This window comes from Ornithodoros turicata, chromosome 4 (genome assembly GCF_037126465.1).
Source record: "Ornithodoros turicata isolate Travis chromosome 4, ASM3712646v1, whole genome shotgun sequence".
Classification (NCBI taxonomy): Eukaryota; Metazoa; Arthropoda; class Arachnida; order Ixodida; family Argasidae; genus Ornithodoros; species Ornithodoros turicata.
The window spans coordinates 28,819,627-28,836,315 of record NC_088204.1 but is presented as its reverse complement, the minus strand read 5'-3'; the positions used below and the strand labels follow the sequence as shown (position 1 = coordinate 28,836,315).

The following is a 16,689-nucleotide window of genomic DNA, read 5'->3' as shown; positions in this document are numbered from 1 at the left end:
TGATTAATTCAATTACACATTAGCAGTCAAAAATGTGATTGTAATACATTAAACGCCATCAAAAATATAATAATATTACATTACAAATTATATGCCCTTCGGAAAATGTGACGTATAATTATCATTGCTGATGATGATGACAATTAATCTATCACGTTTAAATTTGGTCAAACGCTGGTTCGTCTCTTTTATTTAGGGTTTCGTTTTCTCGTGACGCGCGCGACCTCCATAGACTGGGAAGTTGTCACCTGCTCCGTGCTTTGGCGCAACTTTGGCGCAAATGCAGCAAAAACACGCTCTGCGGCGCAGGTTGGCGCAGCACGCTGTGACTGGAGCAGTTTGGCGCATCATTTCACATCAGTGTCTCTGCGGAAAAAATACTACAGATACTAGTTGTAATAGGTGGCCTACTCTTAGGTAGAAGAATAAAACGCTATTCAATAATATGACAAATGCTGTCCCACAGGTCGGGTCGGGTCGGGTCGGGTCGGTGCCCAACTGATGGATGAACAACTTTACTATAGGACACCACTTCCGCCGAGATTGTCAGCATAACGGTGAAACACTCAAATACAAAAGGAAAAAGACATATGAATCGTCGTGCGCAGGGGATCATGTGCCCCCTAAGCGAAAAGTAGTTGTTCAATTCTAATACTTATTTCAATTATATGGTGACGATAGGTTACCTTATTATATTGCCGAGTTGCATTCAAAGTTTCTATCAAGTGTGCTGGGTACCCAAAAGCTCAAAGACCGCTGCCATTAAAAATGCGAAGAGTTCCCTGTCTGAAAATGGTTGAAGTGTTAGGTTGAAGTGTTCGTGTTCGGCGACTGCTGCCGAACACTTTACCGTCCCTGGTCGCAATTTTGACAACGTTAAAGTATATACAGGGTGTTCAAAATTAAGCTTTCACTAGCACTTTATAAATAGGCGAACAAAAGAAAACTGGTGCTATTCTTCACGTTCCTTGAATAAGAAACAGGTGCTACGTAATTAGCAGCACCTGTTTTTTACACAAGTAGCGTAAAGTTATCATCCGGTTTCCTGTCATCGCTGTGTTTGCGTAGCGCTCGTGAAAGCTTAATTTTGAACACCCTGTATTTTAGAAACCGGGTTCAGATCCACACGTGACAGATGTGGCAGGGAGTCTTATCTCATACACGCCCACACGCAAGTTCAACGCCCTTCACGCGTTCGGTATCAACAAATCACAAGGCACGCTACCAAGCAGCACAATGTACTGAAAGTCGAGTGCAATAGGGGTGGACGGGTAGGTGGAAGGCCTTGAACAGACTTGTGAAACTAAAGAACATTGATAAGACACATGCCGGCCACCCCTATTGCACTCGACTTTCAGTACATTGTGCTGCTTGGGTAGAAACACATCGGCGTACTGCAGCAATAGACGCGGACATGGAGTTACAACATAAATGGGACAAACCACCTGCAGACTGTCAACTAAATGAGGTTTATTCAAAGAGGAAGTATTTATAGAAAAAAAAACATTGTAGTTCATCATAGGGCATATCAGAACCTAGTACACGTCATCAAGTTCACAAGACTCACCACGTGGTAGCCTAGAAAGTGTTGCAGTCATACTCCTGACCTCGAGGGTTCACCAATGTTCAACAAGTTACGTACACCATCAAGAAATTCTTTTTTCTGGTTAGTGAGTGATAAGGAAGGTGAGCTAACACATATTTCTCACCAGACATGTGGATGGCAAAGGCCTCCGTTATTTCACGCACAGTCATACCTGGACAACTCATACCGGACAACTCATTCTACAGTCAACTCCATACCACGACAACTCATACCACACTAAACTTTTCTTTTCTTGCGTGAAGAGATATTGTTTTTGGGATGAGCTTTTCAAACTCAAAACTCATGCCACACTGGGAAATGCCATATCAAGAAAAAAGAAAAAAAAAAGGTCACAGAACTTCACTTATACTAAAGGAGATATAAGAATTCCACAAATGACATTTATCGAAGCGCACTGAAGGATAGATAAACCGCACTACAATGGTTATTGAAGATCGGGAATTTTGAAATTAAGTAAAATCGAAATTGTCCCACATTTTCGTCGTCGTGTGGAATACTTCTGAGTTTTTCACAGTACATCTGGCTGTTTACAAGTATAGGAGGCAACCAGCTAATCGGTGATGTTAATAAATTTTCTTATGATAGGAGGCATATCCCTCGACGACCTTAATTGTGGCCAGGCCGAGAAGCCGTTCCTTGAGAATGTGACGAATTTACTCGACGTGGAGGCTCTTTAATTCTTCCCATCGGTTGACTAGAGTTCTCTAAGTCTACCTGGCCATCATGAAGAATGGGTTGCTAGTCCCTGGGTGGCGCCTGGCTCCCCAACGCATCGCGAATACAACGCCTGGAGAAACGTGCCAATGGACACCTTGTGTCTAGCTTTGTAATGGCCTGCAATTCAAATCGAGCCCATTGACCATGTTTTCAAAGGTTTAGTGTTTTAGTGTTCCGTGCGACAATGGAAATGTGTGACATTCTCGATACGGTTTCTTTAGAAAAAAACAAAAAAGTCCCCATTTCTCATTACAATTGCAGAGTGCGTTAACTATTTTCCAGTGTGCATCGGCAACTGTCATCTGTTGGACTGGTACATTTCATTCAGTATAACTCACATTCTGTGACATTTTTTTCCTGATATGGGGGGGGGGGGGGGGACTTTCCCTGCGTGACGTGAATTTGAACCGTACAAAAAGAAGCTACTCCCATAACCAACACCCCTTCCCGCAAGACGAAACAATAAAAGTAAAAAACTTCCCCCCTAAAAAAAAATTAAGTGTGGTATGAGTTGTCTTGGTTCGAGTTGTCTTGGTATGACTTGTCCTGGTATGAGTTGAGTGTGGTATGAGTTGGGTGTGGTATGAGTGGTCTCGGTATGAGATGGGGTACAGCCGGTGTACATGATCATATAGGGCTCGACCTATGGAAGACGCGTGTTTCATTAATCTGTGATGTTAAGGCATCGACCAGATGGCCCAATATAGAGCTTACCGCAATTCAGCCGGTGCGGAATACACCGTCCCTAAGTTACATGTAACGAAAGGTTTGCCGTTGAGCATCCTGCAGATAGTGGGCGACTTTTGTTGGTTAATTCTAGAACACAGAGTTTGCAATTTTTACTGCGCTGAAAACACAACATTAGTATCATATGTAGCTGCAATTTTCATCATATTATGAGGGACCCTGTGTATGTAGGGGATGCAAACTGACCTTCCAAGAGGTCGGGTGCGTTGGCTGATGGAGTGATCCTATTTAAACTCATTGACTAAGGATTCGGCTATCGCCAGAAGAAAGGTTTCTGGATAACATGCCAGCCCAAGCCTTTCCAGTTGCGCTTCAAAGCTAGGGACTACGGTGTGAGAACATGGCTATCTACAATCTTAGCCGATAGTCTGCAGGTGGTTTGTCCCATTTATGTTCCAACTCCTTGTCAGCGTCTATTGCTGCAGTAAGCGGATGTGAACCTGCACCAACTACCCCGCTTTGTTCCTCCTGTACCCAAGAAACACTTCACCAATAAAATACGCCCAGACCTTCTTCCTTCTATTCTATCCCCTTTATTATCTGTTATGGTCTGCATGGCCACTACTTTTTACTTTCTTTATTGCATGCCACAACTGTGTATTACGAATATATATCGTAGAAAAAAAAACACTTTGCTTACTGTGAAAATTTCCCCATGTAACCACTAACCTTCTTATCTTTCGGAATGCTCGCCAATTCCTGCATGTGCGTTACAGACCCTAGCTACCATGTTTACTACGGGATCTCTGGCGACAGCAGCACAAGATGCATTACACGCACACCAAGCAGCAGTTTTAGAAGGTCATGACATTATTTCACCAAGGGCGACGCGGGGCGAACGCTGAACGCTCAAGCAACGAATGTGTAACACCTCCTGGTTAACAGGATCGGCTCGGGATTGGCTTCTGTACAAGGTCGACCCAGGGTTATGCTTTCGAGTACCACCTTCCTTCACGCGACAAACGACAACTGTCCGACATAGGCTACGGCTCAATGTACCGTACAGGGCACGTCTCCTGTTCAAACTTGGAAAGCGAGACTCTCCGAACTGTAGTGAGTGTGGCGTTGTAAAGGATGTAGAACACATCCATCTCAGGTGTCAGAAATACGTTGATGCTCGAAGGGCATTAGAGACAAGCCTCTCTCGCGTGGACTCCCGAGCCTTCGACATCACGAAACTGTTAGGTCCTTCTTCGTCCGACAAGGTGCTAAGGGCACTTGAAGACTTTTTGCATGCAACCGGGCTGATGGACATCCTATGACACGCTGAATGTGTGATGTCTTGTCTTGTATGTGCCCCCGGCGATTCCGACATTTTACTCTCACTTGGGCGCAGCTCTTGAACTTTTGAACTACATGTTGAACTCCATTATCATCTCTGTTCTTCTCTGGACATCATCCCTTTGTGTTTTCATCGTCTCATCATCTGTTTGAACTTTCTGTATTAAGTGTACTGGAGTAGCCAGTTTGACTTCGTCGAAACTCACATCCCCATTTTTTCTTTATTCACATCACATCACATCATCCTGCATGTTATCCCGTTTCGTCCTATTGTTCGTGAACCTCCCATTTCTGTAACCCGTCTGAATCCAAAATCACTTCATTCACATAATCCCCTCCACACTCTAACGAAGCGGCCATTAACTCTGGCTGCAAAAGCTCTTGAGTGAAACTGCCGCAAGAGACGCGGCCAAGTGGGTTAAAACATAAACGAGAGGAGACCTGCAGTAAATTCGTAAACTCGTAAATTTTTAGACTGTAAAAGCTCTCAAAATGCAGACTGAGCCAGTTGGTACATTATTTAGGTTTAGAACTAGGAGCCAATACACAAGGACAAGAGGACGGCACACCACACAGCTCTACTAACAACTGCTTAATGAATTCGTCCCATAGGGCAAGTCTAATAAAAACAGGTAAAACAACATCAAACGATAACGTAAAAGGAAACATGACCCCCCCCCCCCCTCGTCGGTGGTATGTAGATACTCTTTCATGCTTTTACTCCGTCCTCAGGATACCTTAGCTCCTCAATGGTTAGAGCAACGGAAGGTTTGCTAGTACATTTTGTTCCGTGTTTCTTTATCAAAAAGGCCTCAAATATTTCTCTTTCTTATCTTGCCTTAAAGAGACCTTTAACTTCAGTCCTATTAAAAACCGGAGTGCACCCGCACTGTGTTACATGGGCGGCCAAGGTGCTCACAACATTGCCCTTATACATTGTCCTGATGCTCTCTGACAGCAAACAATCAAAACAAAAAACGTCCTCTTTTGTTTCAGTGAACACATGCGGGGCGCTTATTTTCTTTGCCTTTCTATTGTGTTTTTTTTTTGTTCTCAATGTTTCGGCGGCGTGGCGGTAAGGCTGGTATACATCAAAATATATGCCTTTTTTTCCTCATTATCCGTCACCAGCTTTAGTGTGTGGAAACAGATCCATTATTGCAGGATGACGGAAAGAGCTCCCGCGCCAGGTGATGCATAACCCAGTTGCGCCACAGCATGAAGGACAGACTAAGATGCAGTGCGCAGATGTGTTGACATTTACTGATCATATTATTCGTAGTGAGCAAAGGTTTTCACGAGACACGTATATTACTTTGTCGATCAGGTGCCTGCTGGGTATTCTGTTTTGTGGACCATTAAGCATTGTCAGTGATCAAAGATGTCATTTAACATCGTCCTTCTTCTATATGTTTCGCAACTTGGCAAGTAAGATTTCACTACTTGGGGAGAACGGCATGCTAATTTTTGGTACTGAGAACTAGCTGCTCTCGCTCGAGAATGTTCGTTTCTGCCTTATTAGCTGCGTAGTGCTCGCGCGTGAGAAATGCGGGGGTTTCTTCGAATTTTAGATGTGCCAGCTTTTATTTTCCTCGCCCTCCTTTTTTATGTAGTAGATTGCTTTACTGATTGCTGCTGTACTGATTACTTTAGCCTTGTACTGCTTTGGAGATTGAATATGTGGAGATGATGTAAGAGGTGGAACTAGGCTTTAGGCCAATGAGGCAAAGTGTGACTACATATCTTCTGAGAATGTTTATGTGTCATTCACACAAAGAGAGGATAGGTGTTACAATAGATGTTACATCTTTTTCCGGTTTTGATATTTATTTACTTATGAATATACCTCAAAGGCCCTTGCAGGTATTACGTGAGGGGGGACATCAACATGGGTCACTTAACAAATACGGGAGTTTCAAGGAACATACATATTTGGAAGACAGACTCTGTTTTTCTCCGTTTGTTCATCAGTCTTGCTCCAGAAATTGTTCACTGTAGCAACGGTACACAATGTCACGAAAGGAGTGTTCATCTATCGTTCCGCAAGACTCATTAAAAAGGACTAGTGTTGTGTTTCAACACAACATATTGAACTTATGAACCATGCATCATCCTAAATACAGATGCTAGGTTATTTTAAATGTGATAGACGAGCTGTGCGAAGAGGTACCTCCAGTTAGAATCTTGGGTACTTGAAGCCTGTGGTAGTTTCTGTGGGGAAGGCTTGCCAGACCCTCTTCACTGCACAGGCAGAGATGACCATGCTCTTGTTTTTCCCAAAGCTTGTGCCATACTCACCTTGCAAACTGGCGATACGCTGTGTATCTGTATAGTCTACACAGATTTACATAAAATATAGTTTAGGCAAATAGGTAACCGGTTACAGTACAGTGTGTGTGCAGTGTCATTTCCACATGTACCTGAGAGCAACTGCAGTTTACCTGCCCACACCCTGTATGTTGCTACACATGCTGTGTTCTTTTAGAAACCAACAGAGTTGTGTACTGTATAGTCCTTTTATGTGCTGCGCCCTGTACTGGAGTTTTTAACGACTTTAATGCAGGGCCAAACCAGTTTTGAGCGCCCAAATTTTAACATCGTTCGACAAGGACACATGTGACTTACTTGTGAATATAGTCGCTCATAGATTCGCGCTACCCACGGAGTTCAAAATATGCCACCTTCAGGAACATATTGAAGCATAGAAGTTGGAAATCTTCGTGGGCTGTAATGCACTCATACTGCAGTCAGTCGGCAGTGTTTTCGATCTCCTCGCAGCACAAGCATTCGATGTCCTTCGGCATTATGACATACCAGTCGCACCTGCACCATAAACAGCAAGTGCGCATTAAATATCAGGAAACGAAATTTCAGAGAACGTTTACATGTTCCATCACAGTGTGCGTAAAAAAGCTCATCGCTTACCCGTCTGTCGAACACAGGCGACTGATGCTCTTTGCTTCATCTGTGACCGATGTTCGTAGAGCTCTAACTTCGCCTCGCATTCGCGGCATCGGCGACGTTTCGAAAGCAAGGCTACCGAGCTGTTCAGCATGCAGAATTTCCCTCTCGGTCGCAGAAAGGTCAGAAAAAAGTTCCGGGCACCAAGTCTCCGCATTTCTTGCTTCGACGTCCATATTGAAGATTGCTTTACGGACGGATGCCGCCGCTCTCACAAACTCACTAACAACAGAACTTCCAGTCCAGGCGCCCAATGAAACATGGACCTCATGCTTTCGTCACGCACACGGAAATTGGAGAATGTCCTCTACAAAGGGGCCAGATTTCGGCGCCGATTGCGCGAGTTGAGGAGGAAAAGCGAAACCAGTTTTCAGCTCCCCGTTTGGCAAACTTTGCCGCCACGCACAGCCAAAATATTTCGCGTGTGGCTTGGAGGTATATTATACCTTCGCAATAGATGCAAACGAAAGATTTGTCGAACTTCTGGCCAGAGTCCCTTTAAAATTGCACAACTGCCACTCAATTAACTTTGCCACCAAATTAGTCAGTGACAAAAGGTATATGTACTCTATCACAAATTTAATAACCTTGGTGGAAATGGTTGATGCTGCCCTCTGCCTTGTAGGGTGCACTTCGTAGCAAAATACACAGAGTCCCATTGTTTTCCTTGTCCACAAATGCCCTGTCAAAGCTGAAAGGCCCTTACGAAAATGGGGAACCCCGGGCTTGCTTCTCCAGAGAAACAAATATGAAACTGCAGCGCTCACCGTAAATAACTGCAGGCTCAGCAGCTAAGGCTGGTGATGCCGAAGTCCAAATATTTCTAGGTTAAAAGGAACAAAAACAAAGAGCACTGTGGCGTATTAATGTTGCTTCACAACAAAACATAAACACACTACACACAACCATAACACAACAAAATTTGTGAGAGTCAGTTGGTGTATTTAGTTATGTTGGTCATCTCCTGCACCAATTTTTAATAAAGATCAATTGTGTTGCTACCAACCAGGACCTAAGCCTGACTTGTGGTCTAATAATAATTATAGTATCTATCTATGACCTATATGGACCTTCAACACTAGTGTGGTCTAGGTTTCACACGTGGCTTTTAGTGAAATTCGAAGCTGCTCTGTAGAGCTGACAGGAGAGTCACAGAGAGTAGAGAATTTGTTTGTTTATATTTTCAAAGAAGATGTAAAAAACAATGTGCTGTACCAACTGTATTGAAACAAATACAAATATACTTTGTTTTAGCCACGACCTACTAGATTATAGCGACCATGTCATAATCCGCAAACCCAATGAGGAGCCTGTCCGCACGATCCGCACGGGACGGTACTCATCGGTCCGCGAGATCTGCATCATGATGGACGATGGAAATTTGAATTTTCGACGCACAGAAGCGGACGCACGATTACCGTAGCAGACGACAGCAACAGTTCCTATGAAAACCCGTAGAATGGTGATGATAATCAACTTGAGAAGGAAGCCTCTCTCGTGGGACATCCACTGCTTGTATAAAAATACTAAGGTAAGCAAAGTACGGAGTACTGTAGAAATTGATGAAGCAATACACCACACCATCATCCCATTCGTGCGTGAGTGTGTGCGTGCGTGCGTGAGAGAGAGAGAGAGAGAGAGGAGGCAGTAACCGGGTTGATGAGCAGCGCCACCGCTAGCCTCCAAATGCGGCGCTAGGAAGGGGTCCGTATGATATGGCCGCTCTAATTTAGTAGGTGGTGGTTTTAGTTATGTGCGACCGATGACACACAATGGGCGTCAAGGGTGAGAACACACGTATATACTACCACTGCAGGCACTGTCCTGAAATTCTAAGTCATCATTTCTCAGAAAGCAATGACCACGAACAGCCTAAGGATGATATTGAGCTCCTTCCATTGTTTTTTTATTGACAGCACGTTGGCTGACATCCAGTTCATGAAAGTGACCTTTATCGTTGAAAGAACCGTTCAATACTAAGCGAGCTGGTGATAGAGTCCATGATGGCGAGACCCGAAGAGGAGATACAAGAAGGGACATACGCACACAATGTTGAAACATTGTGTATGTCCCTTCTATGTTTTTTGCTATGGACCTTCATCATGTTTCCTTCCGGAAACTTTACATATTTTTACGTAGAATTGTGAACGTACAGCCAGGCGCTGTTCGCAAATCACACCGTACTTTTCTTGAAACAAGAATCCATAGAAGGTACACAGTCATCTTCAGCATTGCACACATCTATGGGACATGTTAATCACTTTGGAATGTCACAGACATGTCATGGAGGCCGGCACATGGTTAGTGGTGCTGAACAGACAACTATTTGTCATAGTTTAAGCATAAAAAGCAGTTTTGTCACCTGCATGTTTAGACAGATGTATCTCTACATACTTTGCCATGACACAAATATATGAAGCAACAAATGTACTCTCTACTTTATTATGGTTATTAGTCACCACTGCCAAGAATGTGAGAACACAGTCTTGTACCACCTACACTCTTCAAAATGAACTTCACACACAACACATTGTAGGTCAACCAGAGTGCAGAAGGATGTCCTCTCCCTCCCCATTGGCTGAAAAGGGAAGTTAGTACAAGAAACGCACATGTTCCTTTTTTGAGCAAGTCAGTATTCAGAGCGTTACCATACTGTGGTGGGCCTGCAGTGCATTACGTGGTACAGCACACACTGTAAAAAATTTAACCGTAGAACATGTCCCCTGTTTTAATGACAGTCTTCTCCAGTTTTCCAAACTGCCATTTCCCATAGTGGTTTATGATATGACACGGTATTTCTAAATCATTACTGTAGTTTACCGGTTGTAGCAGAAAAAGATACCATTGTTTCCCATCACAGGACGCAAGCCATAAATGTATACGGCAACAGTACATGCTGCTGTCTAGCAGTTGTTCGTGTTTGGACATGGTATGGTGCATGGAGGGTAAATTCCATGGTTAAAATATCCAAACGTGAACAACTGTTAGATTACATGATGTAGAATGCTGTATAATGTTTATGTCCCGTGTCATGTGACCAGAAACAATATGTGCTTTTGCTCATGCTGCACAGCACAGGCGAAATGAGCTGCATGTGCCCCTTTCAAACTCCGCTTTCACAAGCTGTACGCCGCTGGAAAGTGTTTTGTCTTTGATCATTGTGCCAATTGCGTACAGGAAGTACCAATATAGCAAATTGAGAGCAATGTCACGCAAACACGTCCGCCGTCGCTACCACCCCGACAACAGTTATCTGTTATTCTTGCTAACGTGCGAAGTATACTGAATAAACAAGATATCGTTTCAGGGGGCACGGCATCGCTCAAAGAATGAAGCACTCACCCTTTCTTACGCTGCAGGTTCTGCTTGTTGCGTCAAGCTTATCGGAATCATCACGCTTCAAACCAGCATTTCCGACAACTGTTCCACGTGATGGCAGAGTTGAGGATCTTCGTCTCATCAAGTCAAGTACGGCGATTTTTACATCTACCACCTGTCAACATTGGTCGGAACCCATCTCACTTCTTCAAAAGGACCGGAACGCCAGCCTTCAGTCGGGGCACGGCATAGCTCAAAGAATGAAGCACTCACCCTTTCTTACGCTGCAGGTTCTGCTTGTTGCGACAAGCTTATCGGAATCATCACGCTTCAAACCAGCATTTCCGACAACTGTTCCACGTGATGGCAGAGTTGAGGATCTTCGTCTGATCAAGTCAAGTACGGCGATTTTGACATCCACCACCTGTCAACATTGGTCGGAACCCATCTCACTTCTTCAAAAGGACCGGAACGCCAGCCTTCAGTCAGGGCCCGGCATCGCTCAAAGAATGAAGCACTCACCCTTTCTTACGCTGCAGGTTAGTTACCTCAGTGGTACCTCTTCGTTTCGCAGCAATGACATTTATCTTGTGGCGGTGCCGTGCCCAGGCTTTCGGAGGCGCTATGTTTGCTTGCATTGTGCGTTACGTACTTATGTCAGTAAACTTCTCGCCCTGTCAGGAGATATTGAACTTAACCCTGGCCCCCCAGCTCTCAGATCTCAGGACGACGTAATGACAGCCCTAACAGGCATACAGGAAAGTCAGTCCAACGTACTTCGGGAGTTACACAAGATTCAGGAAAACCAAAAAGTTACTGAGCTTTCCCTTCGGTCACTCACCGATAAATTTGCGGGTATTGAAACCGAGCTAACTAAACTTCGTGGCCTGTCATGTGAAGTAGCAGCTGTTAGCACCTCAGTATCTGCCCTATCCACTACGGTCAACAATGTATCATCTCGTGTGATAGACCTCGAGGACCGCTCGCGTCGCAACAATTTAATATTCCTTGGGCTCAGTGACTCGTCAACCGAGCCATGGGCGGAGTCTGAAAGGCTGATAACCTCTACATGTTCGTTGCACCTTAAGGTAGATGTCGCCTCGCACGAGATCGAACGCGCACATCGTCTGGGTAAATACACACCTGGCAAAAACCGCCCAATCATTGTGAAATGGGTCTCAACTAAGGTTAAAGAAAATATAATCTCAAAGAGCAGTGCCTTTCGTGGAACTGGTGTTTCTGTTAGTCAAGATTATTCTTTAGCTACAAGGCGCGCTAGAAGTAAGCTTGTTGAGCACGGGCGAACTCTTGGTCACCCGTTCAAACTCCGCTTTGACAAGCTGTACGCCGCTGGAAAGTGTTTTGTCTTTGATCATTGTGCCAATTGCGTACAGGAAGTACCAGTATAGCAAATTGAGAGCAATGTCACGCAAACACGTCCGCCGTCGCTACCCCCCCCCCCCCCAACAACAGTTATCTGTTATTCTTGCTAACGTGCGAAGTATACTGAATAAACAAGATATCGTTTCAAGTGTTATAGATGATTGCTCATGATGTCCTACTTCTTACGGAAACGTGGTTGACCTCCGCTATTTGTAACAATGAAATCACTTGCTTGCATCCAAACTTTGATGTCTATCGTTGCGATCGTGCAAGTCGTCGTGGTGGCGGCGTCCTTATCGGCGTAAGGCAGGGCGTCCACTGTTCACCAGCTCATGTCGAGTCTCCTTTAGAAATGTTATGGGCCAAACTAAAGCTCGCATATGTTGACTTACTTTTAGGCGTTTTTTATAGGCCACCGGACTCTGTTGGTTTTGTACCTTTGTTCACTGATGCACTGTTGACACTTATCACACGTCATCCTAATGCTAAGATGTGTATCACGGGAGATTTCAATTATCCGGGTATCAACTGGAACATCCCTACTGGGTCTTCGCGTGAGGAATTTGATTTCGCCGATGTTTGTTCTACTCTTGGTTTAACACAAGTAATTTCTGAACCTACACGTACTTCGTCCTCAAGTGCATCAATTCTCGACTTGATACTTGTTAATGACCCTTCTATCACTGGATCAATATCATTCCCATTGCATATTAGTGACCACAAAGCTATTCATCTGCCGCTTCGATTATGCGCTCCTATTATTCAAGCCGCTCTTAAAACAATAAGGCTCTATGACAGGGCTGACTTTGTGGCAATAAACCACGAGCTACTTTCTTACTTTCCATCATTCATGGTCGGTGGTGGTGAACGTTCGGTTGAGGAAAATTGGATCCTCTTTCTAAATAAACTAAATGAGCTGACTGACAGACACGTTCCATCAGTTGTAATAAAACCACCTACGTGTGCTCCTTGGTATTCAAATGACCTGAGGAAGCTCCGCAATAAGGAAAAGCGCCTCTACCGGCAAGCCAGACGAGCTGGTACTGAGTCCGCGTACTCAAAATATCACGAGTGTTCGACCGAGTACATAAGGGCTATTCGCCATGCAAAGCGCAAGTTTTATTCCACGGAGCTTACCTCTATGTTATCTAATAACCCTCGCAAATTTTGGAAAATTATAAATCCACTGGCGCGCGATTCCATCCGCCTGACTAACCCCGACGGATCAGCAATGTGTGACGCCGACTGTGCGACTGTCTTTAACGAAGCTTTTGTCAGTGTGTTTACGCATGACGGCCGTCAAAGTTTCCCCTGTGCTCTCACATCCACCGGCGCTTTGACTCCTATGCCCAAAATTGTGGTCTCCCAGCCCGGGGTACTTAAGGTAATTGAGAACATGAAATTATCACACTCTTGCGGACTTGATTCCATCAACTCTAATGTACTTAAAAATACCAAAGATCCCTCGTCCATGTTCCTGACCTTCATCTTCACGCAATCACTTAAACAGGGGCACGTGCCCCACGACTGGCGACAGGGCAAGGTCGTCCCCTTTTTCAAAGGCGACGATACGTCACCTCCCCTCAATTATCATCCCATTTCCTTAACTAGTATTCCGTGCAAAATTATCGAACACGTAATTTACTCAGCTATCTCGTCTCACCTCGAAGGCAACAATTTCTTCTTTGCTCAACCACATGGTTTTCGTAAGGGCTTTTCATGTGAAACCCAGCTCTCCCTATTCACCTTTGATATCCTCTCCAATATGGATCGTGGAGTCCAAATGAAGTCCAAACAGATGCAGTCTTTCCCGATTTTAAAAAAGTATTTGATTCTGAAGAGCATTCAGGTCTTGTGTCACATTCAGGTCTTCTACACAAACTTTCGCTCCTTAACCTACATTCCGACGTCTTTAACTGGATCGTGAGTTACCTTTCTAACAGAGCTCAAACAACCATTGTAAACAACTCCTCTTCGGCCTTCCTCCCTCTTTCTTCAGGTGTACACCAAGGTTCTGTTCTTGGTCCTCTTCTATTTCTTATATTTATAAATGACCTCCCGCACTCCATCTCATCCTGCATCAGGCTCTTCGCCGATCACCGCGTATTATACCGTGCTATTAAATCCCGTTCAGATCAAATAACCCTTCAGCAAGACCTTGCGTCAATTTCCAACTGGTGTTCCTTTTGGCGTCTTCCCTTAAATGCTTCCAAGTGCTGCCACGTTCCATTTTCTCGATCTAGGTCCCCCTCACCTATCAATACCACATTGACGAGTCGGTTGTCAACACTTCTGGTAACTACAGGTATTTAGGGCTTCATTTCTCATCAAATCTTTCCTGGTCAGATCACATTCAAACCATTGTAAGGGATGCAAATCGTAAACTTGGCTTCATACGTCGTAACCTTAGGCCTGCTCCCCCGGACGTCAAACGTCTTGCTTACGTAACCCTAATTAGGCCCAAATTAGAGTATGCCTGCAGCATATGGGATCCCTACCACTCAACTCTTACGGATCTTCTCGAGTCCATTCAAAATCGTGCAACCCGTTTTATTTTGTCCAACTATTCATATCCGTCTAGTATTGCCTTGTTAAAGTCATCCATCGATCTTCCCCCTCTTGCACTCCGTAGAAGATACTTTTGTTTGTGTCTCTTTCACAAGTTTTACTTCAATCAAGCCATCCGACCCTCTTTCATTGCACCAGCACACTACGTCTCCGCCCGGACTGATCACACATGCATAGTTGAGCATATCCATTGTCGTTCATCCCAGTTTCTCCATTCCTTCTTTCCACATGCTATTGACATTTAGAATGACCTCCCCCAATCCATCGCCACCATCTCTTGTGTTTCTGCATTTCGTGAACAGTTGTGTTCCTTTTTTGAATTATAAAGTGTGTCTCATTTACTACTACTTACTATTTACTACTTACTACTACTTATTATTTTGTTTGTGTGTTACTGAACTAACCTCGCGTGCTAGTTTATATTAATACATTCATTGTGTGATGTATAGTTCTTGTTGTATTATTCTTTCGCGCCACCCTCATGTAACGCCCCTCGCGGGCATTTGTGGTATTCGCATAAATAAATAAATAAATGTGAGGATAACAATATGAAACCCGAGGCACGGAGGAAAAGGCATGACTTTACGATCTCTGTGTCAATCGTTTCATGTTGTAATTGCGTACCAGCTCGCCTGTACCTGAGAATAAGTTTGATACACTGTACACGCACCTTAGACATGCAGTGTGTGATTTGTTGTGATAGTAATGCCACTGCCAATTGAAAAATAATGTTCCAGGTGGATTGTTTCGGTACAATCTTGAACTAAGCATACCAAGGGGTAGGGCATCTGCATGACAGGTTTACCTGAAAGTAAGAATGTAAATGTTAGCTGAAATCATTGAATAATTAACATTATCAATATACTGCTGCAGATCATACCAACAATAGCACACAAGATGCTCCGATATGTTCCACAGGAATGTCTCAGTACTCACAATATTAATGCAGCAGCTATAGAAAGGCATAAAACAAGTTTTTGTATACATGATACCACTTGAATGCAACACAAGCTTCTGTTGCATTGCCAGAACACAACAGCGGACAGATTTACATTACTTAAACCTGAGAAAAAGAATGTACTGTTGCACACATGATGCTGTTTAAATGTAATCTTGAAACGCCACGAAAAACATAATTTATGACCGAAACACATCAACTGGAAGATTTCGATTTACCTTACTCAAAAGTGAGAAAAGGTATGTGCTGTTGAAAAGGATGTGCTGTTGACACATGAAACTGCTTGAATGTAATCCTTGAGGGCTATGGAAGAACACCGTATTTGTGACCAAAATACAACAGCTGAGCCAACATTTAAATTTATATCTTACTCAAAGTACACAAGATGTGCTGCCGTGCATATGATACGATGGTACTCCTTAAACGTTTTTTTTTATTGCGTGTTAGCGCCGCTAAGCAACTGTGGCCATGGGCGGCGTACAGACGTGGACAGATGGAGAGAGGACAGTAGGAAGGAGTGGGGAAAGGGGGTTAGTATGCGTCCTGGACCGACTTCAGGGGAAACTGTGCCGACATTCGTCTGGAGAGTCTTCGGAAAACCCAGGGAGAACGTCAGACAGCACAGCCGGTGGTAGGATTCGAACCCACCACCTCCCAGTCTTCAGCACCACCTTGGTTACCACCAACGAACGGACGCCTTAGCCCACTTGGCCATGCCGCTGGTATTGCTTAAAGGGACTATGAAATTTCCCGAACCCCCACATTTTTTCTTCCTGGAAAATGTTCTCCCGCCGTGAAACTAATATACCAGAAATTTTTCCGGGCGAAATCGCTCCACTCTGTGAGAAGCGCGCGCCTGAAGTGTCTCTTCCTCATTCCTCCTCTCCCGCGCGCATTCTCCTGTATATTCAGCAACTGAACGGATTCTTTTCCGATCCCCGTTACGTCACCGGTGTTGGGCAATGGCAAGTAATGCTCGCCACTGGCAAGAGGATGAAACTCGCGAGTTCACTTGCGGACTAAAGTGAGGCGCTGCAAGCTTTCACGTCATCAAACGTCATGAAACGTCAGAATTTTTACGTCGAAGCCCGAGTTCTCAACCATCACGAGCCCATTGGCTCCTGAGGCCGCTCCCCCGGTATGCGAGCGC

The 16,689-nt window shown here is 44.4% G+C and overlaps 1 protein-coding gene across 2 annotated transcripts in view; it reads left to right on the top strand.

The window, feature by feature from the left end:
• Window positions 1-5,648: 5,648 nt before the first annotated feature.
• The window catches only part of LOC135392888 (uncharacterized), a 61,450-nt gene continuing 50,409 nt past the window's right edge, over window positions 5,649-16,689 (top strand). The window contains exon 1 of one of the 2 annotated variants that reach the window (XM_064623556.1): window positions 5,649-5,775. In XM_064623556.1, the coding sequence (XP_064479626.1) occupies window positions 5,733-5,775 (43 nt within the window). In that variant the 5' untranslated portion in view covers window positions 5,649-5,732. Of the gene's footprint in view, window positions 5,776-10,712; window positions 11,170-16,689 lie in introns of those variants that run through there. The other variant, XR_010422283.1, reaches the window with a different exon arrangement.